The sequence below is a fragment of the Narcine bancroftii genome, chromosome 5, assembly GCF_036971445.1.
Source record: "Narcine bancroftii isolate sNarBan1 chromosome 5, sNarBan1.hap1, whole genome shotgun sequence".
Taxonomy (NCBI): Eukaryota; Metazoa; Chordata; class Chondrichthyes; order Torpediniformes; family Narcinidae; genus Narcine; species Narcine bancroftii.
This window is the reverse complement of record NC_091473.1, coordinates 162,730,428-162,757,903: the sequence shown is the minus strand read 5'-3', so window position 1 is coordinate 162,757,903 and position 27,476 is coordinate 162,730,428. Positions and strand designations below refer to the sequence as shown.

The 27,476-nt window shown below is 42.4% G+C and overlaps 1 protein-coding gene across 2 annotated transcripts in view; it reads left to right on the top strand.

Annotated features, from left to right (window-relative positions):
- Positions 1 to 27,476, top strand: part of LOC138764115 (receptor-type tyrosine-protein phosphatase gamma-like) — a 735,396-nt gene that overhangs the window by 484,082 nt on the left and 223,838 nt on the right. The window contains exons 1-2 of one of the 2 annotated variants that reach the window (XM_069939516.1): positions 17,503 to 17,802; positions 19,334 to 19,491. In XM_069939516.1, the coding sequence (XP_069795617.1) occupies positions 17,769 to 17,802; positions 19,334 to 19,491 (192 nt within the window). In that variant the 5' untranslated portion in view covers positions 17,503 to 17,768. Of the gene's footprint in view, positions 1 to 17,502; positions 17,803 to 19,333; positions 19,492 to 27,476 lie in introns of those variants that run through there. The other variant, XM_069939515.1, reaches the window with a different exon arrangement.

The window sequence follows — 27,476 nt, the reverse complement described above, 5'->3', positions numbered from 1 at the left end:
ATCAGTCCATGACTATCCAAATACTTATATATCCGAATACTTGTATATCCGATCTTTTGGAACTCCTTCCAATAGCTTACCCACCACAAATATCACTGTACTATAATTTCCAGAGATACTTTTGGAGCCTTTTTTAAACAACAGATCAACATAAGCTACCTGCCAGTTCTCCTGCACCACCACCCATAGCTAAGGACATTTTAAATATTTCTGCCAAACCTCCTGTAATTTCTACACTAGCCTCCCTAAAAGTCTGAGAAAATATCTTGTCAGGCCATGGGGATTTATTCACCTTTATTTGCTTTAAAACAGCAAGGACCTCTTCCTCTTTATTATGTTTAGTTTCCAGGACCTCACTGCTCCATTTCCTAACTTCCCTTGACTCTGTGCCAGTTTCCTGAGTAAATACAGATTCAAAAAAATAAATTTAACATTTCTCCATCTCTTTTGACTCCATACATAGCTAACCACTTTGATCTTCAGGGGGTCTAATTTTGTCTCTCGCTATCTTTTGCTCTTAATATACCTGTAGAAACCCTTAGGATTTTTCTTCACATTGTCTGCCAAAGCAAACTCATGTCTTCTTTTCACCTTCCTGATTTGTTTCTTGAGTTTTTTCTTGCATCTTTTATACTCCTCAAGTATCTCATTTTCTCTGTGTTGTCTATACCTGTTATACACTTCTTTCTTCTTCCAATCCAGATCCCCAATATCCCTCGAAAACCAAGGTTCCCTCTGCCTGTCAATTTTGCCTTTATTCCTGACAGGAACATACAGACTTTGTGCTCTCAAACTTTCACCTTTGAAGGTCTTTCATTTACCATGCAATCCTTGCCAGAATACCCCAATCCACACATTCTAAATCATTTCTCTTTTCATTAAAATTGTCTTTCCTCCAATTGAGAACCGAGACCCGAGACCCAGACCTATCTTCCTCTATAATTAACTTGAAACTAATGGCGTTATGATCACTGGACCCAAAATCTTCCTCTACACATACTTCTGTCACCCGTCCTGTCTCGTTCCCTAATAGGAGATCCAGTATTGCACTCTCTCTAATTGGTCCCTCTATATATTGATTTAGAAAACTTTCCTCAACACATTTGACAAACTCCAAGCCATCCAGCCCTTTTACAGTATGGGAGTCCCAGTCAATGTGTGGAAAGTTTAAATCTCCTACTATCACAACCTTGTGTTTCCTGCAGCTGTCTGCTATCTCTCTACAGATTTGCTCTTCCAATTCTTGCTGGCTATTGGGCGGTCTATATTCCAACCCCATGAGTGTGGTCATACCTTTCCCATTCCTCTACTCCACCCATATAGCCTCAGAAGACAAGCCCTCTGGTCTGTTCTGCCTGAGCACAGCTGTGATATTTTCCCAGCTGTGATTACTGCTTCATATCACATGTTTATTTAAAATCAAAGTATTTGTGACAATCAAGACTTAGAACTTCTAGCAAAAAAGATAACCAAATATGTGCATTGTAAGATGTCTACAAAATAGGTTCTTTGTTATTTTAGTGTCACTTGCCCTCAAAAATTAAGTTCAATGGTTTAGCAAATCTAAATTGGTTTACTTTGGAGCTGTCAGTGGCTGCATATGAATGACCTGGTACCATCACAGCTGGAGAACAATATTGAGCAGTTCCGGCAAGTATGAACTCTGATACAGCAGAAATTATTTATGATTTCCTTTATTGAGGGGAAAGAAAATATAACCCAACCAAGCTGTAATACTATTTGTATCTTCCCCAAGGGTCATTCAATGAGAAACCCTGCTACACTGTCAAAAATGTTTAGTCATGATATAAATTTGAGAATATTGAAAGAAACTTGTTCTTGTATAACATTGTTTTAAGTCTTTTGAATACCATAAAAATGATTCCAAGGCAATGAATTGTTTTTGAGGTGGAGTTGGCATTTTAGAAATAGTGGCTACCAATATCAAAACAATATTTTCTCACAGCAATGCTAATATGATTACATTTGTATATTTCTGCAAGCGGTAATTGAGGAAGAAGTGTTAGTCAATAGAACATCTCTAAATCACCTGCGTTAAGCTTTCAACTTAAGCTCTAAAGATTATTTTATGCTATGAATATATTATTTATGTTTTTGTTCATAGAATTTTGATTGAGGTTAATTTTATTGAATATGTCAATGTTCTTTCTTGTTCTCTGGTACTTTAGAACATTTAGACAGCTGAAAATCTAAAAACTAAGTTCCATTATATCAGGTTCATAGATATAAAGATAACATCAAGAATGTAGCACAATACAATTTTGGGCAAATGGAGAAACATTTGTCCAAAATGTACTGACAATTTTCTCAGCTTCAGCTGCCTGTGCATTCAATTCACAATCACCTGGTTTGTTTATTTGATATGGTCACTGTTTGAAAAGTATCTTCATGACAATATTCACCAGATGTTATGCCTCTAGGGATAAGTTCTGTCACGCAAGTCTCTAAAGAGTGTTGAGGTACCCAAATAGGTGCTTTAGCATTGATTGGTATCATGTATCTGCTGCTTGGATCATCTCCAGCAGTGTTACATATCACTCACAATGATGCCCCCCCCCCCCACCACCCCAAAAGCTCTTATCATGTTTAAGTGATTTTTTTTATTTCTCCATCGTCTTCATGAGCTTTATTTAACATTTTTGGTATGATGCATTCAAACAGAATATTCAATTGTAATCCAATGTTATTGCATAAGTGCCAAAAGTTTATAAATTAACAAAATAAATAAGAATTATCGTACATTTTATTGACTTACAACAAACCGAGTGCAAGAATTGATTTATGTTTCAATTCCTGATCACTGAGCTTGGGTCTTCATGAGAGAGAAAGTGAGAGTAAATATGTGTGTGGATTTTGTGGATAGGATTGAATTCAACTCTGATGTATCTTGCAATTGGGCAACCTTCTTCCTCATGTTCACACAGTGCATCCGCTATATCTTGCAAGAGAACCTGTTGTTTACGACACAGACAAGAATTATTTGGAGAGATTGGTTTATTTTTGTATTTCAGGGTTAAAATGTCTGTAATTGTAAGTGGGAACTTTCTTGGTGCCATTGGAACAATATAGAATATATAGAACATTACAACACAGTGTGCTCGATCAGCACAGCATCCATATCTCCACAAAGATGAAAGTCTACAGAGCTGTGGTCATCCCTTCTCTCCTATATGGGTGTGAGACCTGGACTCTTTACCAATGTCACATCAAACTGGAGAAATTCCACATGCACGCCCTCTGTTCCATCCTTGGCATCTGTTGGTAAGATCGTGTCTCCAACCTGGAGGTCTTAGGTCGTTTGAAGTCCACGAGCATTGAGTCCCTGATCATTAGAGCCCAGATGTGGTGGGTGAGACATCATCAGAATGGATGACCACCATATGCCTCGCCAGCTGCTCTATAATGAACTGAAGACCAGAAGGAGAGCTCAAGATTGTCCACACAAGCACTATAAAGACGCTGTGAAGGAGACCTTACACTACTGTGGCATCCAGCCAAGAGAACGAGAAGCTACAGCTGCTGACAGATCCTGTTGGTGAGCCCTGTGCTATGAAGCCTGCACCAGTTTTGAAGACAGGCGCTGCCAAAAACTGATGGAAAACTATGAATGGCATCACAAAGCAGCAGCCACATTTATTACCACAATGGACTACCAGTGCCCCCATTGTGCTAGACTGCACTTCAAGACAGGGACTGCAAAGTCATCTTCGTGTCCACAGATTAATTGCACAACCACATGTCTTCTTTGAACCAAAGGAGACCAATACATCACAGAATAGGCCCTTAAGCCCACAATGTTGTGCCTACCCATTTATACCTATCAAAAACATCCCTAAACCCTCCCTACCTCACAGACCCTATTCTTCCATGTGCCTGTCTAAGAGTCTTTTAAATATCCCTATTGTTCTAGCCTCCACTACCATCCTTGCAGTGCATTTCAGGCACTCACAATCTCTCTGTAAAAATAAATACCCCCTGATGTCTCCCCTAAATTTCCCTCCCTTCACATTGTACAGATGTCCTCTGGTGTTTGCTACTCCCACCCTGGGAAAAAGGTGCTGATTGTCTCCCTTATCTATGCCTCATAATCTCATAAAACTCTTGTAGAGGCTAAAATAATATAGTTTCTGTATTAGTATATTTATGGTACAGCTTGTTTTGAATTTTTACCAATTCTGTGAAGGTCATAGAGTGAGTTTTTTGAGAATGAGCGGCGGGGGTTCAGTCAGTTTGTCGCTGTGGATTAAGCAAGAAGCCTTGTTTGATGGTCAGTAAGAACATTTCGATAATATTTGAAGATCTCATCCTCCTTTTACAATATTTCAAATATCTCAAACTATCTTAACTATTTCAAGTTATCAAGTAATTTCAAAGAATTATAAAAATTAACAATGTCTCTACAACTGAAGAAATTGTATTCTATCAAAGATGAAATGTAACATAGTGTAAAATTGTATTTATATCAATAAACCACATTAAACTGAACTTATTGTTGGATTTTGTTGTGGAACAGAGAACGAGATGATAGTCAATAATCTAAATTAAGCATATCGCCATTCAGAAAAGAATAGGTCTCAACACCTCTATTAAGTCACCTCTCATCCTACTTCGCTCCAAAGAGAAAACGCCTAGCTCTGCTAACCTAAGACATGCAGTGACATAATGTTTGGGCCAAAGAGACTCCTTCCCCTATTTCCCCTGTGCTCCACAACTCCAACCCAGCAATCAAACAATTCATATGTGATCAAAGTGCACATTCCAGACTCCACCCAAGACCTGTGTACTCCTTGGGATGACCATACCGAAACCACAGCACCTCCTATACAGCAATCCCCTATTTTAGGGCACCATAATGTTTGGGACATTTGGCTTCACAGGTGTTCATGATTATTCAGATAGGTTTAATGGCTTCATCGAATCAGGTATAAGAGAGCTCAACTTGTTTCTAAGCTTCTGATTGCCTTTGTGCAAGCTTTCTTTCTTTTGGTTTTCTTTAAACCTAAATTTGGTATCCTGTTGGAATTTCATTATTAAAAACCAATAATGTCTGATGCATTGCAGTGGATGCTGGACTTCTGAACAAATAATTTTATTTATCCATAAGTCCAACATTAAACCATTTTTGTGACCTGCCACTTCTAATTATGATTCTCAGGTTCACTGTCTATAAATAAAAGATGCTAAATAATTACTACCCCAACAGATTTAAAACAAGGTGATAGCTTTCTTTTTATTTTGGAGAGATAAATGATCTCTTTTATTCATGTCTTTATTTCAAGTCAAAAATTGGTTTATAAGATCAATAACAATGCATTGAAAAATGGTTAATGATGGTGCTTGCCGTGTCAGCTGAAATATATGCAATTAGTTATGTTAGGTCCGCATAGGGATTAGCATGGTATTGATTTTTTTTAGTATTGAAGACAAGTTACATATGTTTCTTACTATTCTCATCTACTATAGAATAGATTTTTAATTATTTTAGTGACTGGCTGTTTCAATTTCCCAGTCTATCAAAAGACAAAATGAATTAAAATGATCTTGATCTCGTTGATGGCATTTAGCTTAGTTCACAGAAAATGGAAATGCAGTGAAACCTAGGTTAGATACTGGCTTTGGGAAAGAATAGTCTCCTATCTGTAGCAGTCTATTATTGGGCTGAGCATCTTTACAAACATCCATTTCTGCTTCCTTGCCTTCAGCTCAAGCTGTAAATTGAGCCTGATTATTACCTTTCATAGTAACAAATTGTATTATTTATTGATAATACTGTGACTGACAGTGAGGCATCATTGCTAACTACCTAAAAATCTGTTACACATTCCATTTCCTTTTTAAATCAAAAGATAGAGCATACATGCCAAGAAGTCAGAAGGCAGATCTTAATCTTGGGGAATATTTATTTATATTTATACTCTTAATTTTGTTTATACAAGTGTGGTGGTACACCACTGGCCTACTGCAGGGGGCAACCTCTGTACCTGCAGGAGAGTATGAGGGACAGGACAACACCTGGCCGGCTGTCAATCAGCCGACCTGAATAGATCAAGCCCCACCCGGTTGGATGTCAATCACCCTCCAGGATATAAGTCTGAGCCGGCCTCCCGAGGCCTCACACAGAGTTACTGCAGCACAGCCAGCCCTGCTCTGTGGATGTCTTCGTCAATTAAAGCCTGTTGTACAGTCTTTACCTTGTGTGTGCCTAATTCTGTCTAACAGCGCATCACAATTTAATCGGCAAAAACATTTTCCCAAGGCTGTTATGGAAAAACTCCTGAGTGCCGGGAGCCTTGAAATCGACCCACACCACCCGGAAGCCCAAACCCTTCAAGATCTGGAGGCACACGGTCAAAAAAAAAGCTCGTCTTACTCCAATCCAAGCTGGGTCCTCGTGCCTTCCAGGCAACCAAAGGCTGATCCAAGTACAAAGAGGCAATGGACACTCTCGAGACCTTGTACAAACCCCCCACGAATGCGGTCTTCGCAAAGTACGTCCTGAATACCTGAGCCCAGCAACATGGGACACCTGCGTGAGTTGGCTCCAACCTCCACTTACGCTACACAGCGCACCAAGCTACCAGCCCCGGCCAACCTGCAGCCTCTCCATACTGCGCATCACCCCCCCCCCGCACTCTTCTCGCACCTCATGCCAGACTGCAAGCCAATCGCCGCCAGAAGTAGGCGCTATTGCGCCGCAGACAGAAATTTTATCAAGGTGGAGGTCCGGCGGCTTCTGGCAGAAGGTGTCATAGAGCCCAGCAACAGCCCTTGGAGAGCCCAAGTCATGGTGGTCAAAGGGGGAAGTAAACCGAGGATGGTCGTGGATGACAGCCAGACCATAAACCGGTACACCCAACTAGATGCCTACCCCCTGCTGAGGATAGCTGACATGGTCAATGAGATAGCCCGCTACCGGGTTTTCTCCACAATTGACCTGAAGTCGGCCTATCACCAAATCCCCATCCACCCGCAGGACAAGCCCTACACTGCTTTTGAGGCTGATGGGTGCCTGTACCAGTTCCGCTGAGTTCCCTTTGGGGTCACGAACGGGGTGTCCATCTTCCAACGGGAGATGGACCGTATGGTAGACCGACGCAGGCTGAAGGCGACATTCCCATACCTGGATAACATCACCATCTGCAGCCATGACCAGCAGGACCATAATGCCAACCTGGAGAAATTTCTCCAGATGGCCAAGGAGCTGAACCTCACTTACAACAAGGAGAAGTATCTGTTCAGCACCACCTGCCTTGTCATCCTGGGGTATATTGTGGCACATAGGGTCATCGGCCCAGATCCAGAGCGGATGCGCCCATTAATGGAACTACCCCTCCCCCCCACGCTAAAGCCACTTCGCAGATGCCTTGGCTTATTCTCCTGCTATTCGCAGTGGGTTTCCTGCTTCTCAGACAAGGTCCACCCACTGCCCCAGGCTACAAATTTTCCACTCCCATCTGAGGCGCAGGCAGCTTTCATGCGCATCAGGCAGGACATCGCAGACACCACGATGCAGGCCGTGGATGAGGACTCCCCTTTCCAGGTGGAGAACGATGCCTCCAATGTAGTCCTTGCTGCTACTCTCAACCAAGGGGGGTGCCCCATAGCCTTCTTCGCCAGAACCCTCCACGGCTCCGAGCTAGGGCATTCCGCTATTGAAAAGAAGGCCCAGGCGATCGTGGAAGCGGTCCGCCACTGGTGCCACTACCTGACTGGCAGGAGATTCACCCTCCTCACCGACCAGCGGGCGGTGGTGTTCATGTTCAACACTGCTCACAAGAGCAAGATCAAGAATGACAAGATCTTGTGCTGGAGAGTCGAGCTGGCAACCTATAGCTACGACATCCAGTACCGTCCGGGAAAGTTTAATGACTCCCCCAATGCCCTCTCCTGGACCTGCGCGTCTCTCCACAATGACAAACTGTAGGCACTGCACGAGTCCCTCTGCCACCCAGGCGTCACCCAATTATTAAGTCCCAGAACCTTCCGTACACCATCAGGGATGTCAGGACCATGACCGAGGCATGCCGGGTCTGCGCGGAGTGTAAACCTTGTTTCTTCTGCCCGCCCCAGGCTCATGTCATAAAGGCCACTCTGCCCTTCGAGCGCCTCGGCATGGATTTCAAGGGGCCCCTGCCTTCCACGAACCGAAACGTCTACTTCCTCACAGTAGTAGACGAGTACTCCCGCTTCCCCTTCGCTATCCCTTTCCCGGGCACCTCCACGGCCACCATCCTCACCACCATCACCTGGCGCAGATCTTTACCATGTCTGGCTACCCCTCATTTACCCACAGCGATCGGGGATCTAGTTTTATGAGTGAGGAACTACACCAATACCTGACTGCGAGGGGCATCGCGACTAGTTACACGACTAGTTACAACCCGAGAGGCAATGGGCAAGTGGAACGTGAAAACGGGGTGATCTAGAAGGCAGTCCTCCTGTCCATCAAGTCAAAAGGGTGGTCTGTAGAATACTGGCAGGATGCCCTGCCTGAGGCGCTCCATGGCATTAGGTCACTCCTGTGTACGGCTAACAACGAGACCCCTCATGAACACCTGTTTTCATTCCCCAGAAAATCGGCGATTAGAATGTCCCTCCCACCATGGCTAGCGTCCCCGGGACCAGTGCTCCTGCATAAATACTTATGGGCACACAAGGCCAAACACCTGGTCGAGCAAGTTTTCCTCCTACACGTGAACCACAACTATGCCTACGTTAGGTTCGGCAGTGGCAGGGAGGACACTGTCTCAACCAGGAACCTGGCACCAGCAGGAACACCTACCATGGCACACACCCCTGAACCCGAGCAGCTTTGGGGCATCCAGGACCTCCTTGAGCACCAGAGGCCCACTTCAGCCGTGGGGGACGAAACTGCCCCCCCCCACTCATCCGATACGACACACACACCTCCATCCCGGCCCCTCCAGCCACCCCTCCGCGCTGCACCACGCCAGTCACTCCAACCCCCGCCGCCAGCACCCCATCCAACCAGTGACCAGGAGCCAGTCCTGCGATGGTCGGAGAGACTCCGATGGCCACCGCATCATATCAACCTGTAAATATTGTATATTTATTGTGTGTGTGTGGTTTTTCTTTTGTTACTGCACCCGCCCCCCCCCCACCCCGGGACAATTTTAAAGAAGGAGGTGAATGTGGTGGTACACCACCGGCCTACTGCAGGGGGCAACCTCTGTACCTGCAGGAGAGTATGGGGGACAGGACAACACCTGGCCTGTTGTCAATCAGCTGACCTGAATAGACCAAGCCCCACCCAGTCAAGTGTCAATCACCTTCCGGGCTATAAGCCTGAGCCGGCCTCCCGAGGCCTCACACAGAGTTACTGCAGCACAGCCAGCCCTGCTCTGTGGATGTCTTCATCGATTAAAGCCTGTTGTACAGTCTTTACCTTGTGTGTGTCTGATTCTGGCTAACAGCGCACCGCAGCAAGTTGTCAAACAAAATGTTGAGGGAAGGACTAGAAGATTGTTAGTTCTGTACAGCTAGCCAGGACTGAAGTGCTTGGGAGCAATTCCAAAGCCTCGTATTTTCCATACTGTTGGCACGTACAAGTTAATAGTTTGGATAGAAACTGAATGTGGGCAGGTGAGATGTGGGTAGCAGGATGCAGTAATGGAGGCAGTGTCCTTATTGTTCATGATGCACAAAAATAGTTTAAGACATGATCTTCATGAACCTTTGATTTTAGTTGAGCTATTATTTTTCAGAATGTTTACTGTTTTTCCCAGTTACAGCTCTTCTGAAATGGCTCCTCTGATAATGACAACATAGAAAAGCCTGTACCATTTTACAGGGCTATCCAATTAGTCTCAGACTCCTGCTTTCTTAATAGACCTGAAAATATGTTCCTTCGGGTGCTCATTTGTTTTCTTTTTGATAATGACTGTCAAATCCTTGTCATTTGACATTGTTGATACTGTACCATTATGAATGGCACTTTATCAGTCTGCTACTGGAAATTGATCTCAGCATTCAAATTCTTATAAAATGGAATGAGCAATGGCTGGGGACCCACAGGGGTATAGTGCAGAGAAATCATTGCTAGGGAGGTTGAAATTTGTATTCATAGAGTATCACAGACTTTTGACCCAAGTAGTCCTCAATAAACTCATGACATTTTACAGTCCTTTGACCCTATTGTGGTGGTAGAATTTTATAGCCTTTTGCCTCAAGTTTCCATGTTGTAGTTGTATAATTTTACAGCCCTTTGGCCCATGTTGACCAAGTTGTCTGTCCAAAGTAGTCCCATTTGCCTGTGTTTGGCCCTAAACTTTTCCTGTCCATGCGATGTCTGAATGTCTTCTAGATTAGAACCCAATACAGAGTACTTTTAAATGCTGCAATTGTACCAGCCTCTCCAATTTCTTCTGGCAGTTCATTCCACATACCATTCTCTTGTACTATAAGGGGCGCTGTGGAACACTAATGGTGACTCTTTGTCTGCCTTGCTACAAGGCAGTTACATGTTCTTTCGTATTACATGTCAATAAAGAATCTTGAAGTTTGATGCCAAATGATATTCTTAAGTACTTTGTTAGGGGAAGGGTAAGAAGGTTTGCTGGGTTTGCAGCACTAAGCTGTGAACTAGTAGAACACCTGCATCCTTCTTTAGCATTTTGAGTAGTCGTCTCAGTGCGATGCAGTGACTTCAGAATACTAGGATTTTCCAGCTGTCCTTGTGTTCAAAATGTGGAGATTGAAAGCAGTTTTCTCAAACTGTTCAATAGTTTACTCTGGAAAACTTTTTTTAAGCAAGAGTTAGTATTAAAAAAATTAGTATAAAAAAAAACTGCTTGACAGCCAATACTGTCTTATTGAGCTGAAGGACCTGCTTCTGTACATTATAACTATGTCTCTGTACAGATTGCAATTCAATAACAATTGGACCTTGAACTGCAATTTTAACGTCTTCAGTTTGGGGGGGGGGCTAATCTTTACCAACAAGTGAAGATGGTGGGAAAAGTTTCTTAAATTCTGTTTTTGCTTTTTAATTCAGAGTACTGTGAGCTGATAGAGCTCCCAATGCAATTAACTTACCTTATCTCTAGTTTCCTATCTTTCCATGCATGCGTTTTTATTAGATCTGTGAACTTTACATCTTGCTTTCAATTAAGCAAGTTGAAAAGATCTTGTACGAGACAAAAATATGCAAAATAAAATTAAGCAATGGCTTAATATTGAAGAATGTTCTACTGACATTGTGATTTCCTGATAACTTAAAAAAAAAGCTTCTAAATGTTTGGATTAAATTATAAATTATCTGAAATTACTGATATCTGTAAGGTTGTACAGTACATTGAAATGAGAGCATGTGGTAAACTTTTGTCTAATTCATTGCTGAATTACGTTTTACAGTATGAAAAAAATAAGGTGAGGAAAAATTGATTATACATTTTCCGATAACACAAACATTTTCACCATGGTCTCAAAGCTCTCAGTTTCTGGATCTCTGCTTTCCTTCAACTTTTTCCCACTTCCTACAATGTTCCAATCCCTAATCTCCAAAATTTTCTTCTGCACACTTGTTTTCCTCTCTAGAGCTGCTTAAAACTTTTCCTGAATGCTTCCACTTGTGAAGTCCTGAAGCATCATTGGTGTTTTATTATGTTACTGATACTGCATAATTTCAGGTTTTTACTGGCTGCTTTTTATTGCCTCATTCGTTAAAGATCTTCCTGTGTTCGTTCCTTACTTTAATCAAAAATTAATTATGCAGCCTGTCCTTGCACTGGTCTTAAAACTGTGACAGAGTTAGCCACAAGCAAACTTATCAGAGCTTAATTGTACTGGTATCTAGAGATGGACAACTCAGATTTTGCAAATCTACATTGATCAGAGATTCAAGAAATTCTGCTCTGGGGCGGTCTATGTTGTATAACTTGTCAGTTGCAAATTGAAATCCGTTAGAAATCTAATAACTGGTGTTTCTGAACTATAAGCGTTAGACATTATTGTAAAATATAATTCACAGCACGTGTAACATAATTATCTGATTATTCCCTACCCTTCCTCTCTTCTGTGGTTGTCTTTGTACTTGATTACTTGGAACTTTTGTACACTGAAGACAAAGGAGTGATGATACAAATCAGGTTCTGGTAATGAGGGTTAAGTTCATAAAATTTTATGAAAGGAACTTTTAAGAAATAGTGATTGTAAATTTAAGTAGAGTAGGCTAGCTACAAAAAAAGTACACTGTGAAGTAAAATAATTAATCAGAGAAAGACCATGCAGGATGAGAATATTCCATTGGAACCAAAATTGTTGGGAAAATTGTAACAAAATTGTTGGGATCAGTAGTTCAATATAGTTAAGATGTGCACTTGTTATGGCCAAAAACAGATCCTGGATGAATAGAGAGAGAGAAAGATAGAGATGAAACAAGCTGCATGAGATAATAGTCATTTTGCACATACGAACCAGGCTGATCATAGGAAGTAAAAATTAACATGAGGGTTGAACACAGCATATAGGGAAACAATGTAAATCAATAATAATAAAATGATAGGTCATGGACATTCATGAAGGACAAAGTTGGGATCTTGCGCTTGGATTCTGAGGGCATTGATCAGGTACTCTTTGAGTTCTTTGCATCACTTTATGCCATGGAAAACGGGGGGGAGCTTCAAAGTAAGAGTGAAGTTATGTTTAAAAATGGATAAAAATGGACATGTCAGCAAAGTGTGTAAATAACCTGCTCGGAATAATGCGCATCCAAGATTCTGAGTGAAGTCAAGTTGGAAATTGTGGGAAGACTGACCATAATATTATGGTGCTCTTTGGGTACAGAAGTGCTGACAGAGGACTAAAGATATTATCCCCCTTGATCAAAAAGAGAAGCAAAGATTTGCCCAGTAACAACAGGCCAGTCAGTTTAACCTCAGTGGTGGTAAGGATTTTAGAAACATTGATACTGGATTTGCTGATGGAAAATGGATTTGTTGAGGACAAATAGAATTTATCCAATCGATAGAATTGTTTTGTTGAAGTAACAGCTAGACTTGATGAGAGTTACGCAGTTGAGATGATATAAATGGTTTTCCAGAAGGCTTTTGATTAGTTGCCATGCAACATGTTGTCCAGGCAATCTGGGGTTCACAGCAGAAAATGGACATCCATAGCAGGAATGCAAAACTCTACCAAGCAAAGGAGTCACCGAGTGATTACTGTTTGTACAAGAAGATGATGAATAATAGACTCTCTTAACTTTAACTAGGTTTGTATATGATGAAAAATTTAGGTTCCCAGTACAATTATAAAAATGTGGATAACACAAAACTTGGATAACATTAGGATCTGTGAAAAGCATATGTGAGAAGCAGAGGTGCCTTCACAGATTTCACTCGAAACAAAAAATTGAGAACAAAGAACATTTATTTTACAACAGTGCAAAGTTGGGTGCTTCCCCTTACCCTGGGAATACACACACATACTGGGGCTTACCCAACTTTTTATACATTCTATTTCAGTACAGAGGTACCTCCCCTCTTAACATTCTTCTGCCTCCTGGATTGGTTTGGCATTAGGTAATTCTGCCTACGTGCAGTTTATGTGCCTTTCTGTGTGTAAACTTGTTGACCAGGAAGTGTCATGTCTTTGTTCTTATTCAGAAATCTCAACCCCCAGGACTTGCTAAATCTATCTACTTGCTATAAGACCCCTATTTTATTATACTTGCTTAACCCTTCCTCACACTCCATTCTTACTCCACCCTTATTCAACCCATCATAATTCATTCCTATTTAGCACTTGCTTGACTTCCCTTATTCCATTATCTCTCACACATCTTCTTTGGCTTGGCTTCGCAGACGAAGATTTATGGAGGGGTATGTCCACGTCTGCTGCAGGCTCGTTGGTTACTGACAAGTCCGACGCGGGACAGGCAGGCATGGTTGCAGCAGTTGCAAGGGAAAATTGGATGGTTGGGGTTGGGTGTTGGGTTTTTCCTCCTTTGTCTTTTGTCAGTGAGGTGGGCTCTGCGGTCTCCTTCAAAGGAGGTTGCTGCCCGCCGAACTGTGAGGCACAAGATGCACGGTTGGAGACGAGATCAGCCCACTGGCGGTGGTCAATGTGGCAGGCACCAAGAGATTTCTTTAAGCAGTCCTTGTACCTCTTCTTTGGTGCACCTCTGTCTCGGTGGCCAGTGGAGAGCTCGCCATAGAACACGATCTTGGGAAGGCGATGGTCCTCCATTCTGGAGACGTGACCCACCCAGCGCAGTTAGGTCTTCAGCAGCGTGGATTCGATGCTTGCAGAGAGAATGGATTACAGCAGAGTATCAGCAGGCTGGTGGAATTGGCAGATACAAGATTGATCATGTGAGAAACAGAAGTACCTTCACAGAAATTGCTCGAGACAAAAATTGAGAACAAAGAACATTTATTATACAACAATGCAAAGTTGGGTGCTTTCCCCTTACCCTGGGAATGCACACACACACTGGGGCTCACCCAACTTTTATACAGTTTATTTCAGTATAGAAGTACCCTCCCCCTTACATTCTTCTGCCTCCTGGATAAGTTTGGCATTAGGCAATCCTGTCTGCCTACGTGCTGTTTCTGTGAACTTGGAGGACCAGGGGGTATCCTGTCTGTGTCCCATCATGTCATTGTCCTTATTCACAAACCTGCCTTTGTCCTTATTCACACCTTCCCAACCCTCAGGGCTTACTAACTTCTTATATGCAAGATAACTTGCTAATTCTGTCTAGGCTAACTTTACTTCCTACATTCTATTATCTATTATCTATCCTTATCCTATTCATACTGGCAAACTTGCTGATTCTGTCTAAAAGGCTAGAAGACCCTTATCTTATTCAGACTAACTTTATAATCTATTATCTATCCTTATCCTATTCATACTAGCTTTCTTTTCTTTGGCTTGGCTTCGCGGACGAAGATTTATGGAGGGGGTAAAAAGTCCACGTCAGCTGCAGGCTCGTTTGTGGCTGACAAGTCCGATGCGGGACAGGCAGACACGATTGCAGCGGTTGCAGGGGAAAATTGGTTGGTTGGGGTTGGGTGTTGGGTTTTTCCTCCTTTGCCTTTTGTCAGTGAGGTGGGCTCTGCGGTCTTCTTCAAAGGAGGTTGCTGCCCGCCAAACTGTGAGGCGCCAAGATGCACGGTTTGAGGCGTTATCAGCCCACTGGCGGTGGTCAATGTGGCAGGCACCAAGAGATTTCTTTAGGCAGTCCTTGTACCTTTTCTTTGGTGCACCTCTGTCAAGGTGGCCAGTGGAGAGCTCGCCATATAACACGATCTTGGGAAGGCGATGGTCCTCCATTCTGGAGACGTGACCCATCCAGCACAGCTGGATCTTCAGCAGCGTGGACTCGATGCTGTCGACCTCTGCCATCTCGAGTACTTCGACGTTAGGGATGTAAGCGCTCCAATGGATGTTGAGGATGGAGCGGAGACAACGCTGGTGGAAGCGTTCTAGGAGCCGTAGGTGGTGCCGGTAGAGGACCCATGATTCGGAGCCGAAAAGGAGTGTGGGTATGACAACGGCTCTGTATACGCTTATCTTTGTGAGGTTTTTCAGTTGGTTGTTTTTCCAGACTCTTTTGTGTAGTCTTCCAAAGGCGCTATTTGCCTTGGCGAGTCTGTTGTCTATCTCATTGTCGATCCTTGCATCTGATGAAATGGTGCAGCCGAGATAGGTAAACTGGTTGACCGTTTTGAGTTTTGTGTGCCCGATGGAGATGTGGGGGGGCTGGTAATCATGGTGGGGAGCTGGCTGATGGAGGACCTCAGTTTTCTTCAGGCTGACTTCCAGGCCAAACATTTTGGCAGTTTCCGCAAAGCAGGACGTCAAGCGCTGAAGAGCTGGCTCTGAATGGGCAACTAAAGCGGCATCGTCTGCAAAGAGTAGTTCACGGACAAGTTTCTCTTGTGTCTTGGTGTGAGCTTGCAGGCGCCTCAGATTGAAGAGACTGCCATCCGTGCGGTACCGGATGTAAACAGCGTCTTCATTGTTGGGGTCTTTCATGGCTTGATTCAGCATCATGCTGAAGAAGATTGAAAAGAGGGTTGGTGCCAGAACACAGCCTTGCTTCACGCCATTGTTAATGGAGAAGGGTTCAGAGAGCTCATTGCTGTATCTGACCCGACCTTGTTGGTTTTCGTGCAGTTGGATAATCATGTTGAGGAACTTTGGGGGACATCCGATGCGCTCTAGTATTTGCCAAAGCCCTTTCCTGCTCACGGTGTCGAAGGCTTTGGTGAGGTCAACAAAGGTGATGTAGAGTCCTTTGTTTTGTTCTCTGCATTTTTCTTGGAGCTGTCTGAGGGCAAAGACCATGTCAGTAGTTCCTCTGTTTGCGCGAAAGCCGCACTGTGATTCTGGGAGAATATTCTCGGCGACACTAGGTATTATTCTATTTAGTAGAATCCTAGCGAAGATTTTGCCTGCAATGGAGAGCAACGTGATTCCCCTGTAGTTTGAGCAGTCTGATTTCTCGCCTTTGTTTTTGTACAGGGTGATGATGGTGGCATCACGAAGATCCTGAGGCAGTTTACCTTGGTCCCAACAAAGCTTGAAAAACTCATGCAGTTTGGCATGCAGAGTTTTGCCGCCAGCCTTCCAGACTTCTGGGGGGATTCCAACCATACCTGCTGCTTTGCCACTTTTCAGTTGTTCGATTGCCTTATATGTCTCAACCAGGGTGGGAACCTCATCCAGCTCTAGCCTTAGGGGCTGTTGAGGGAGCTGGAGCAGGGCGGAATCTTGGACTGAGCGGTTGGCACTGAAAAGGGATTGGAAGTGTTCTGACCATCGGTTGAGGATGGAGATCTTGTCGCTGAGGAGGACTTTGCCGTCTCACATATATCCATACTAGCTTTCTTCATCTCTCATATTTTCATATTAGTTTTACTCATCTCTCACAATCACATTTAATGCAAAGAAATGGTGTTACAAGCCCAAAGGACCCCAAAACCCAGCAGCAATAGACATTCACCAAGACAAGTGGCTTTCAAACCAAAAGTTATTTTTAATCAACTTCAAACATGAAAATAGAATCAAACATTAACCTAACTCTGTGAGAGATAATGGAATATGGGAAGTTAAGCAATTGCTAAATAGGAATGAATTAGGATGGGATGAAGGGATAATGGAATAAGGGAAGTCAAGCAAGTGCTAAATAGGAATGAATTATGATGGGTTGAATAAGGGTGGAGTAAGAATGGAGTGTGAGGAAGGGTTAAGTATAATAGAATAGGGGGTCTTATAGCAAGAAGATAGATTTAGCAAGTCCTGGGGGGTTGAGATTTATGAATAAGAACAAAGACATGACACTTCCTGGTAAACAAGTTTACACACAGAAAGGCACACAAACTGCATGTAGGCAGAATTACCTAATGCCAATCCAATCCAGGAGGCAGAAGAATGTTAAGGGGGGAGGTACCTCTGTACTGAAATAGAATGTATAAAAAGTTGGGTAAGCCCCAGTATGTGTGTGTATTCCCAGGGTAAGGGGAAGCACCCAACTTTGCACTGTTGTAAAATAAATGTTCTTTGTTCTCAATTTTTGTCTCGAGTGAAATCTGTGAAGGCACCTCTGCTTCTCACAACTTTATACTTAACTAACCCAAATTAATCCCCTTCTAATTCTAAGTACTTGTCTATGCAATGTGTGTGTAAATTCAAGAAAAGTTTTTTGGTTCACAGTTCAATCTCACTTCTTCCAAGTTCTCTGGTTGCAGGCAGTCACCTTACTGTGCACAGAATTTAACATGTATAAAGTTCACCACGCTTGGTGTTTGAAAGGTAAATGTTTACCGCTCAGGAAGGCTCTTGTAGAGTTTGCAGAGAGAGATATTTGTTGCTCCAGGATTCTCACAACTGAGGTACCACCACTAGGCACCTCAGGGTCTCGCTGATTAAACTTGTCCCATCAGGTTCTTCTAGATGGTAACCTCTTCCTTCAAACTACCACAGAGTTCCATTTCTTCCTCTATTTCAAGAGAAATATCAGACAGACAGCACTTCCAGCCATCTACTGCTCTGGGACTTGCTTTCATCAGTTTCAAACAGTTTTCCCTGAATTGCACTTTTCAGTAACTTGTCAGTGTTCCACACGCTGACTGACTGACTGAGCTATTAACTCAAGTCTCTCTCCCAACTGAAATGCCAAAGAGAGTATGTGACTCATGTTTTGCAAAACCCCCACCTTCCTGAGCAAAACAACAGGAGTTCGATCTTCTGCTCCCATCTGTTGTTACCTTAGGTAAACAATCCAGAATTGACCACCTTTCTGTGAGCACTTTGTAGAAAGGGTACTGATAGACAGCATGACTCCAACAAGACAATGGTCAAACATTTTATGAGGTCAGTTCATTTAACACCTGCTTGTGAAAGGTGCTTACATTCTCCAAGAGATCCTGCAATGTGAATTCCTCAGTCTTTCAAATAAGATCTGTTTTAAAATGTGTGTATGTATGTGACCTACTCTAAATCTTATAAATTCTCCCCAAATATTAATATTAAATGCTGCATTTTAGTGGGAAGAATGAGGGGAGACAATGTAGAATGAGGGATACTGGTCTCAGAGTGGAGGTGAGGGTTATGTATGCACAAACCATCTAAAATTGCAGGACATGTTGAGAAAGAGGTTCATACGAAGTGCACAATCTTTGGGCTTCATCTTATCAGAAAAGAATATAAAACTATGGTAATTTTTTAATAAAACACTGATCTGGTGTCAGCTGGAGTGCTGTATTAACTGTAGTTAAGTTATCAGAAGTATGGGAAACATTCAGATGGGATCCCGAAAATATTTACAGAAATCATCCTTGGAATAAGGGACTGGAACTTTTTTTAGTGAAGGAGAGAAGATGAAGAGAAGGTTTAACAGCATGTATATAAATGATGAAATGTCTGAACAATGAATGCTGGCAGATTGTTCCCTTTGGTAGAGGAGTCAAATGGTGTAAAGGGAATGTGAATTGAGTGACATATGAAAATATTATATTAACACATGGTTGGAATCTAGAATCCACTGACCAAAGGTGTGGTGGAGGCAGGTTCCACTGTGACCATTGAGAAGAAATTGAATAAAATGCAGAGAAGAAAAATTTGTGAGCCTTGAGAAGAAAAAGGTCATGGTGAAAGCTGCTCAGGTAGAGAGCCAGCCTGAATTTGATGAGTTGAATGGTCTCCTGTGCTGTAACTTGTCTGTGAATTTTCATGGCCAATACTAAAAACGATATAATAATTTGTGCCATATTTGCATTTCCCTTTCAAGCTGTAACAAATGTGTGACTAATCATTTTAATATTCATTTTTTTTTGTTTATTAGAGAAAGAAACTTTTCTGGATCCTTTTGTACTGGGACGTTTGCTGCCAGCCACTCTTGGGAGTTACTACAGATACTCTGGCTCATTGACAAAGCCACCATGCAGTGAAATTGTGGAATGGATAGTCTTCAGCAGACCTATCTCTATCTCCCTTGAGCAGGTATGTATTGACAAGTTAAGAGGAACCAATGGACCTGCATTTTATTGCTATGGCTCTTTTCCAACACATTTCACCATTCTAGTTATTGCAAACAAAGACAAATTTACTCTGATAAGAAGATGATTCATGTATGCCTATAGACATTTCACTCTTCAGCTTATATGTAGAACAGGTTTATCTTTGAGAAGGTCAACTAACTGATTTCAAAATATTAATGTATAATGTTTTGTTGCCAGGTGTTACTCTCCATATTTATAGTATAATGATTAGACATTTAGAAATTTGTCAGTACTCTTCAACCACTTTAACACAACCTTCTGCATCGATGCATTGAGATGTTAGATGGCAGGAGACATATGTTCTTTGGTGCAGAATGTTGTATATTTTCTTAACATAGTAATGCCTCATTATTTTTTATTAGAACGTGCTTGGTCCTGAGTAGCTGACTCAACATGATGCACTGCATATCAAGGTTCCTGGAACATGTTGGAAGGGCTTTCCCATTGTATTGAATCATGCAGGTGTTAGAAATTAAAGTACCTTTAAAGAAATTGCTCGAGACAAAAATTGAGAACAAAGAACATTTATTACTACAACAATGCAAAGTTGGGTGCTTCCCCTTACCCTGGGAATACACACACACACTGGGGCTCACCCAACTTTTATACAGTTGATTTCAGTGTAGGAATACCCTCTCCCTTACATTCTTCTGCCTCCTGCTGGAGAGGTTTGGCATTAGGCAATCCTGCCTGCCTACGTGCAATTTCAGTATACTTGGAGAACCAGGGGGGGGTATCCTGTCGGTGTCCCTTCATGTCATTGTCCTTATTCACACCTTCCTGATTCTCGGGGCTACAGTCTCTTGATATGCAGAGTTGACTCATTCTATCTAGGGTTGGCTAATTTCATATGTATAAATCTGTGTATGGTTAGCTAATTAGAAATGTATGACTTGGTACTTCTGTCCAGGGCTAGGAGACCCTTATCTGATCCAGGCTACCTCAACTTCCTACATTCTATTGTACCTTACCATTCCTTATCTTAGTCTTATGGTCTTGTCACAAAGACTAGAAGATTCTTATGTTAATCGTGCTGACTCTGCTTTCCTGCATCCTAAGCCCCAAGCTTATCCTGTTTGAACTGGTTACAGCCATTTTACTGATGAACTTTAGTTTCTTCCATGTTCATAATTTTAGATCAATTTTCCCATCTCTCACAATCCTCACTTTTCTTTTAGATCAGTAATACTGATCTTTCACCATGATCAGTGTTACTGATCTTTGGTTACTAGTGTCAGTGTGACTGATCCCCCCCCCCCTTCCTCACTTTTCTTTTAGATCAGTAATACTGATCTTTCAATTGTAAGGTGTAGTTTTACCCAGCTGGTCAATAACCGAATTGTAACACCTGTGTAAAGTCTTTAGGTAGGGGAGCACCATGAAGGTCAGAGTAGCGAGTCCAGCTGCTTATTAGGGTTGTGAGTATCAGGCTCCAGTTCTCAGTAAAGAGTCTAGTCCATCCCACATCAGTCCGAAGTTGCCACGTCTGAACATGGGCATGGGCAGATTCACGTTGAAACATTGAAGCAGTGTCTTTTAACCACCCGACTTTTGTAAGCATTGTCCTGACGAAGTCTGTGAGAGACGCTGCCTTCAGCAGCGAACGAGTAGTCAGGCGGTTCCGTTGAATTGTGGCTAGTATCTGATGTCCTCTTCAGCCCCGAACCCTAGGGCCACCGATCTCCGAAGGCTGTTTGGAGCCTGATATTAAAGTGTCAAGCAGCTCACGTTGTTGGAAACTGGTGCTCCCCTTCACGGGGTGATGAAAAGAGACCAAGCTGGGGGGGGATTGTTTCTTGTGATTTAACTGTGTGTTGCAGCTTGTCTGCTAACATTAGCATATGTATCATTGAACTTGTGAGTTGCAGCCTGTCTGTGTACATTAGCATATGTATTAACTCTCTCTCTCTGTTACATGTACAATCCTGACTACCATTCTGTCTGTCTTTGTCCCACCATGTCCTTTGTGCTATCGCTTCAAAACTCCTGTCTTTAATACCTGTGTAGGCTAAGATACAAATTAGATGTACTCCACTAAAGCTGTTCAGTTCCCCTGGTCCGTATTGGAATCCCTTGTTAACCCATATCCCACTATGACTATACATTAAATCTATGCCCTGTCTACATTCTAAAGGAGCACAATTGTAACCTCTGCTGCCCCTATTCCAGGGGGACTTAAAACATTAACGAACAATATTCCAAAAAATGAGTAAAACAACAATGAAAGTAAAACCCATTGAAAGCAGCAATAAAATATAACAATAACTGAATAAACAATAAATGTAAAGCTCATTGAAAACAGCAATAAAATACAACAATAACTGAATAAACCACAATAAATGTAAAGCTCATTGAAAACAGCAATAAAATACAACAATAACTGAATAAACCACAATAAATGTAAAGCTCATTGAAAACAGCAATAAAATACAACAATAACTGAATAAACCATTAAAGAAACGAAAAAAATGTTAAATTACGGCACTTTGTAACAATCTGACTTTCCTTTGTGTTAGTGTAAAAATTGTAAAATGAAACACAAACCATATTTTCATGGGTTTTGAATATGTTAGACCTTATTAAAATGCAGTTGGAGCTGCTTGTCTGTATGGGGCACAACCCTCCAATTTGTTAGAGTGAGTACATAACAGACATTGCAGCACAAGAGCCCCTGCAAGAGAACTTGAAACATATTCAACCTTTAGTTCTGCCTTAAGTAAAATGCCTTGTGCCACAGCTCACAGGAGCTGGCCTTATTTAAAACAGTCTGTAAAACAGGCACCAAAAAAAGTTAAAAGATGTTCTTATGAAGATTGCACACACAATAATTTAAGTACAGGCTAGTTTCTATTATATTCCACTTAAAAGTTTTGCTGCATGAATCCTGGAGCTTGTGGAGTCATTATTGAATCAAGAAATATTGGTGCCATGCCAATCTCATTCTAACATGCCAATTTCTCCAGTCCTTAAGTCAAGATGTACTGAATAGCATCCGGTACAAGATCTGTGAGTTCTTAATGATATTATTATTCTTATGCACCCAATTGTTCTGAACTATGCCACCAATTTAAATCATATTCCACCTATTGCAATACTCACACAGCACCATAGACCAGTTCGCAGGTTTATTTCTCCATTAAGCTGAATCCAGTCGCGCAGGGTTTACCTCCGTGATTATTTACAATGTAACTTCTGCACTACCGGATTTAAATATAAACCTGATGAATGGGGAAAGTTATCATGAATTAAATAACAGCGGCAATACAGAGAAATTGTGCTGAGGCATTAATTTCACTCCAGAGGAAAATGCACCAGAGAAATGAATGATTAAACTTATAGGAATCCCCATAGGAATCCCCAGAGGTATCTTTATTCTCCAGAGGTGGGTGATCTTTAAACTCACGGACCTTGACTGCTGAATGTGTAGAAGAAATGTATTAAATGTGTTGATAGGGCTCCATACCTCTAACTGCAAGACAAGAGCCTGAAGCCTCAATTTCAAGTGCCACAGTGCACTTAAAGGGACATGCACACTCCCCCTTCAACTGGCTGATCCAGCCACTTTACACATCAGATCCTTTCTTTATCTCACATACACTTAAAGTTAAGATGTATAGAACTCACCCTATTTGCGCAAACATTTCTCCCTGCAAATGTTATAACATCACTCAACTCTCAGGTACTCCCTGTGCAAAATCACATTTAAATACAATTTATTTCATAAATTGGAATTAACTGGTAGTTAAATTCACTAATTCTACAGTATTGAAAAACGATCATTTATGACATTTAATTTTTAGCATGAATTTTAATCAATATTGGTCAGTGACTGAAGTGGGAAGTCGTGATTTATGAAATTATCTCTGGTCTCTACTCTCCCACTCCCTGCACTTCTCCCAACATTCAGGAGCTGGCACACAGTCCCTGCCTTTTTTCATGTTACTCATCTACTATTCCTTTAACTGCTTGCATCAAAATGTTAGCCTTTGCTTTCTGCTTATCCTCAGATGTCTGGACAAATGCTTTTTGTGTGATCTGTAGAAGCTGGGTTATTCCCTGCTCATGCCAAATTTCTGTCTTTTGTAATTTTCTCTTAATGTCTGGGGCTGAGTTGGTAACAAAACCTGTTAGTACCAATTGTTCCCCTGCTGGGGATTCTATGTCGAGACCCCCATATTGTATATATATATGGTCCCAAAAATTGGTCTAACTGTTCAGCACATCCCTGGGGATCTTCTATCAGGGAGGTCAGTTCTTTCTTAAAGTTACACACTTCAGTACTGGTCAGGGGCACATTTACGAAACCGAGACCCTCTCCCATGGGAACTTCCCGCAGTGGTCTCATCCAATTGGTTTCTGGCTTATTAGGTCTGGGTTCCTGCTCCCTGGGAAATGAATCAAAGGGTTCTGCCCTTTCTTCCTGAAGAGTCTCACGCTGTTCTGAATTAAAGTTACCTCTCTCTCCTGCCAACAGAGGTGGTAATCGAGTGCTTTGTGAGCAAGTTATCATACCACTCCTGCTCTCTTCTCTCTTCTCTAGTGGTGGGGGAGGTGGGGAAGGTGCAGAAGGGTAGGTCATAGGAGGGGAAGGAAAGATAGGAGCTGGCATAGGAGGAACATAGGGTGGAGGGAGGGAATGTAACACATCCCAACCCTGTGATTCAGGGACAAGAGGTTCCTCCTCTCTCTTATCCCTGGATTCTTTCTCATTCAAAACCAGCTGTTCAATGGATCCCTTGAGCCAGCAGGCTGCATATTCCCTGCTCTCAACATTGTCTTTCTGGTTTTGATAGAGCCATAGGTTCAAAGCTTTACACATCCATTCATCCTCGGATCCGAATTTTGGCCAGTACACGGAGCTCCCTTTAACCGGGTATTTAACCCATTCATTACAACAATACCTGACCATCGTCAGTTTGTCTTTACCGCGGGTCTTTCCTGTGCCCCACTCAGATAACATCAACCCAAGCGGGCTGTACGTAGCTATCTGGTGGTCACGTCCTGTGTCAGGACTCTCATCTTTACTGCCCGCTATTCCCATGCTTAGGAACAAGTAAAATACTCTTACCGAGTTCTAGCAGTACTGCTCTAGCGCGCGTCCTTCCGCCGTTTGTTCTCAATGCCTCTTCTCGGATATCACTCGCTTCTTCCACTGACCAGCCACCCGTCGCCCGTGAGTCCAGCTGAATCAGCCGGGGTGCACCTACTCTCGTCGTCGGGGTACTCTGTCAGTGGAGGGAGTGTGATCCCGGACGAGCCCCCATTTGTTAGAAATTAAAGTACCTTTAAAGAAATTGCTCGAGACAAAAATTGAGAACAAAGAACATTTATTACTACAACAATGCAAAGTTGGGTGCTTCCCCTTACCCTGGGAATACACACACACACTGGGGCTCACCCAACTTTTATACAGTTGATTTCAGTGTAGGAATACCCTCCGCCTTACATTCTTCTGCCTCCTGCTGGAGAGGTTTGGCATTAGGCAATCCTGCCTGCCTACGTGCAATTTCAGTATACTTGGAGAACCGGGGGGGGGGGTATCCTGTCGGTGTCCCTTCATGTCATTGTCCTTATTCACACCTTCCTGATTCTCGGGGCTACAGTCTCTTGATATGCAGAGTTGACTCATTCTATCTAGGGTTGGCTAATTTCATATGTATAAATCTGTGTATGGTTAGCTAATTAGAAATGTATGACTTGGTACTTCTGTCCAGGGCTAGGAGACCCTTATCTGATCCAGGCTACCTCAACTTCCTACATTCTATTGTACCTTACCATTCCTTATCTTAGTCTTATGGTCTTGTCACAAAGACTAGAAGATTCTTATGTTAATCGTGCTGACTCTGCTTTCCTGCATCCTAAGCCCCAAGCTTATCCTGTTTGAACTGGTTACAGCCATTTTACTGATGAACTTTAGTTTCTTCCATGTTCATAATTTTAGATCAATTTTCCCATCTCTCACACAGGTATCTTGAAAATAAGATTTAGAAAACAGCCCTGATGCAAGGACAAATTATTATTGAAGAGCCAAAGAGAATATCTGGAAACATCAGCATTAACAGCCACTGAGTTCTTAGGTGAAAAAAACAAGCTGGTGGGGGAGCTCAACATGTCAGGATCAGGCACCATTTGTGAGGCAAAGGGTTGGTCAATGTTCTGAGCCAAGTCCCTGCATCAGGACAGAAATCTAAAGCTGTGTCTGAGTAAATTCCTCATCGCTGATTTTAGGACAGATAACTTTATCCCATTTAGTGTCAGTGCAGCAGAATTGCTCAGCCAAAGGAGGTGTAAGCCACTCCTTCCATCCGATAGCCTGCAAATCACCCTTGGGCAAGATGTAGCACCTATTTAGCCTCCCGTAGACTGCAGATGGTGGATTATTTTTACAAGAAGATTCTACATATTTGAATTTATGGTTGTAAAACTAAACGCTGGACAGATGAATCTGCTGATCAATGGCCAGGGTGACCCGTCCAGTATGGACACTGCAACTGAAGAAGGTAACGAGATACCACTTCAGTATTTTTCCCTGGTATAATCATGAATTCAACATCGACTATGGTCTCAGCTCAAAGATGGAGCTTCTCTGAAGGAGAACAGTGGAGGAAACAACTACAATTCAGAGGGTCAGAGATCATGACAGATGGGGAGACATGATCACCAACACCAAAAGGCAAAGCACCCGAATGAATGAACTGTTGATCATCGGCCTACTTTAAAAATATTTTAAGGCCTAGATTTTATGATTAGTGGACAAGTGATGGTGCAGACTACATACCATGAAGATCTCTACCCACAAGGGTCTAGGAGCCCACGTGACATGAAGTTAACTTTTCCAGGTGTTATTTCCTTTTTAGCGGCATTACAAGCATGGATGTCATCTGGCAGTCTGAGCAGCTGGTTAACAGGCAGCACAGCAAAAAGCATAATTTTTTATTTGATTTAACTTTGTTTTGTGGAAAGCATCATAAAGATGGGAACAGGTTAAAAATTGTTTTCAACAAGAGAGAAAATCAGAAATATCCATGTGGGGAAATGACAATCCACTAAGGTAGGTGGAGGAGTAGGTAGTGTTGAGAAAATGGGGAGCCTGCAGAAAGACTTGGATAGATTAGGAGAATGGGCAGAGAATTGGCAGATGAAATGGAATGTTGGAAAGTGCACCACTTTGGTAGAAGAAATAAACAGGCAGACGATTTTCTAAATAGGAAGAAAATTGAAAATTCCCAGATGCAAAAGGACCTTGGAATCCTCATGCAGGAGATCCTTTCAAGTTGAGTTGGTGGTGAAGAAGGGAAATCTAATGCTGGCATTCATTTCAAGGGGAATAGAATACAGGAGCAGGAAGTAATGTTGAGGCTTCATAAGGCACTGATGAGACCTCACTTGGATTATTGTGAGCAGTTTTGGGCTCCTCGTTTAAAGAGGATTCAGAGGAGGTTCACAAGGATGATTCCAAGAATGAAAGGATTATCATATGAGGAAAGATGGACAGCTCTTGACCTGTATTTTTTTGGAATTTAGGAGAGTGAGGGGGGGATCGCATTGAAATATTTTGAATGTTCAAAGGGATGGACAGAGTCGGTGTAAAAAGTGGTTCCCATGGTGGGAGAATCTAGGACATGAGGGCACAACTTCAGGATTGAAGGGCATGCACTTAGAACAGAGATGCTTAGGAATTTCTTCAGCCAAAGGGTGGTGAGTATTTGTTGCCACAGGTAGTTGTGGAGTCCAAGTTATTGGGTGTATTTAAGGCAGAGATTGATAGATTCATGATTGGCCAGGTCAGCAAAGGTTATAGGGAGAAGGCCTGACAGTGAGGCTGAGAGGGGAAATGCATCAGCTCATGATTGTATGGTGGGGCAGACTCGATGGGTTTAACAGCCTATTCTGCTCCTATGTCCTTATGGTGTTAATGGTCTCAGG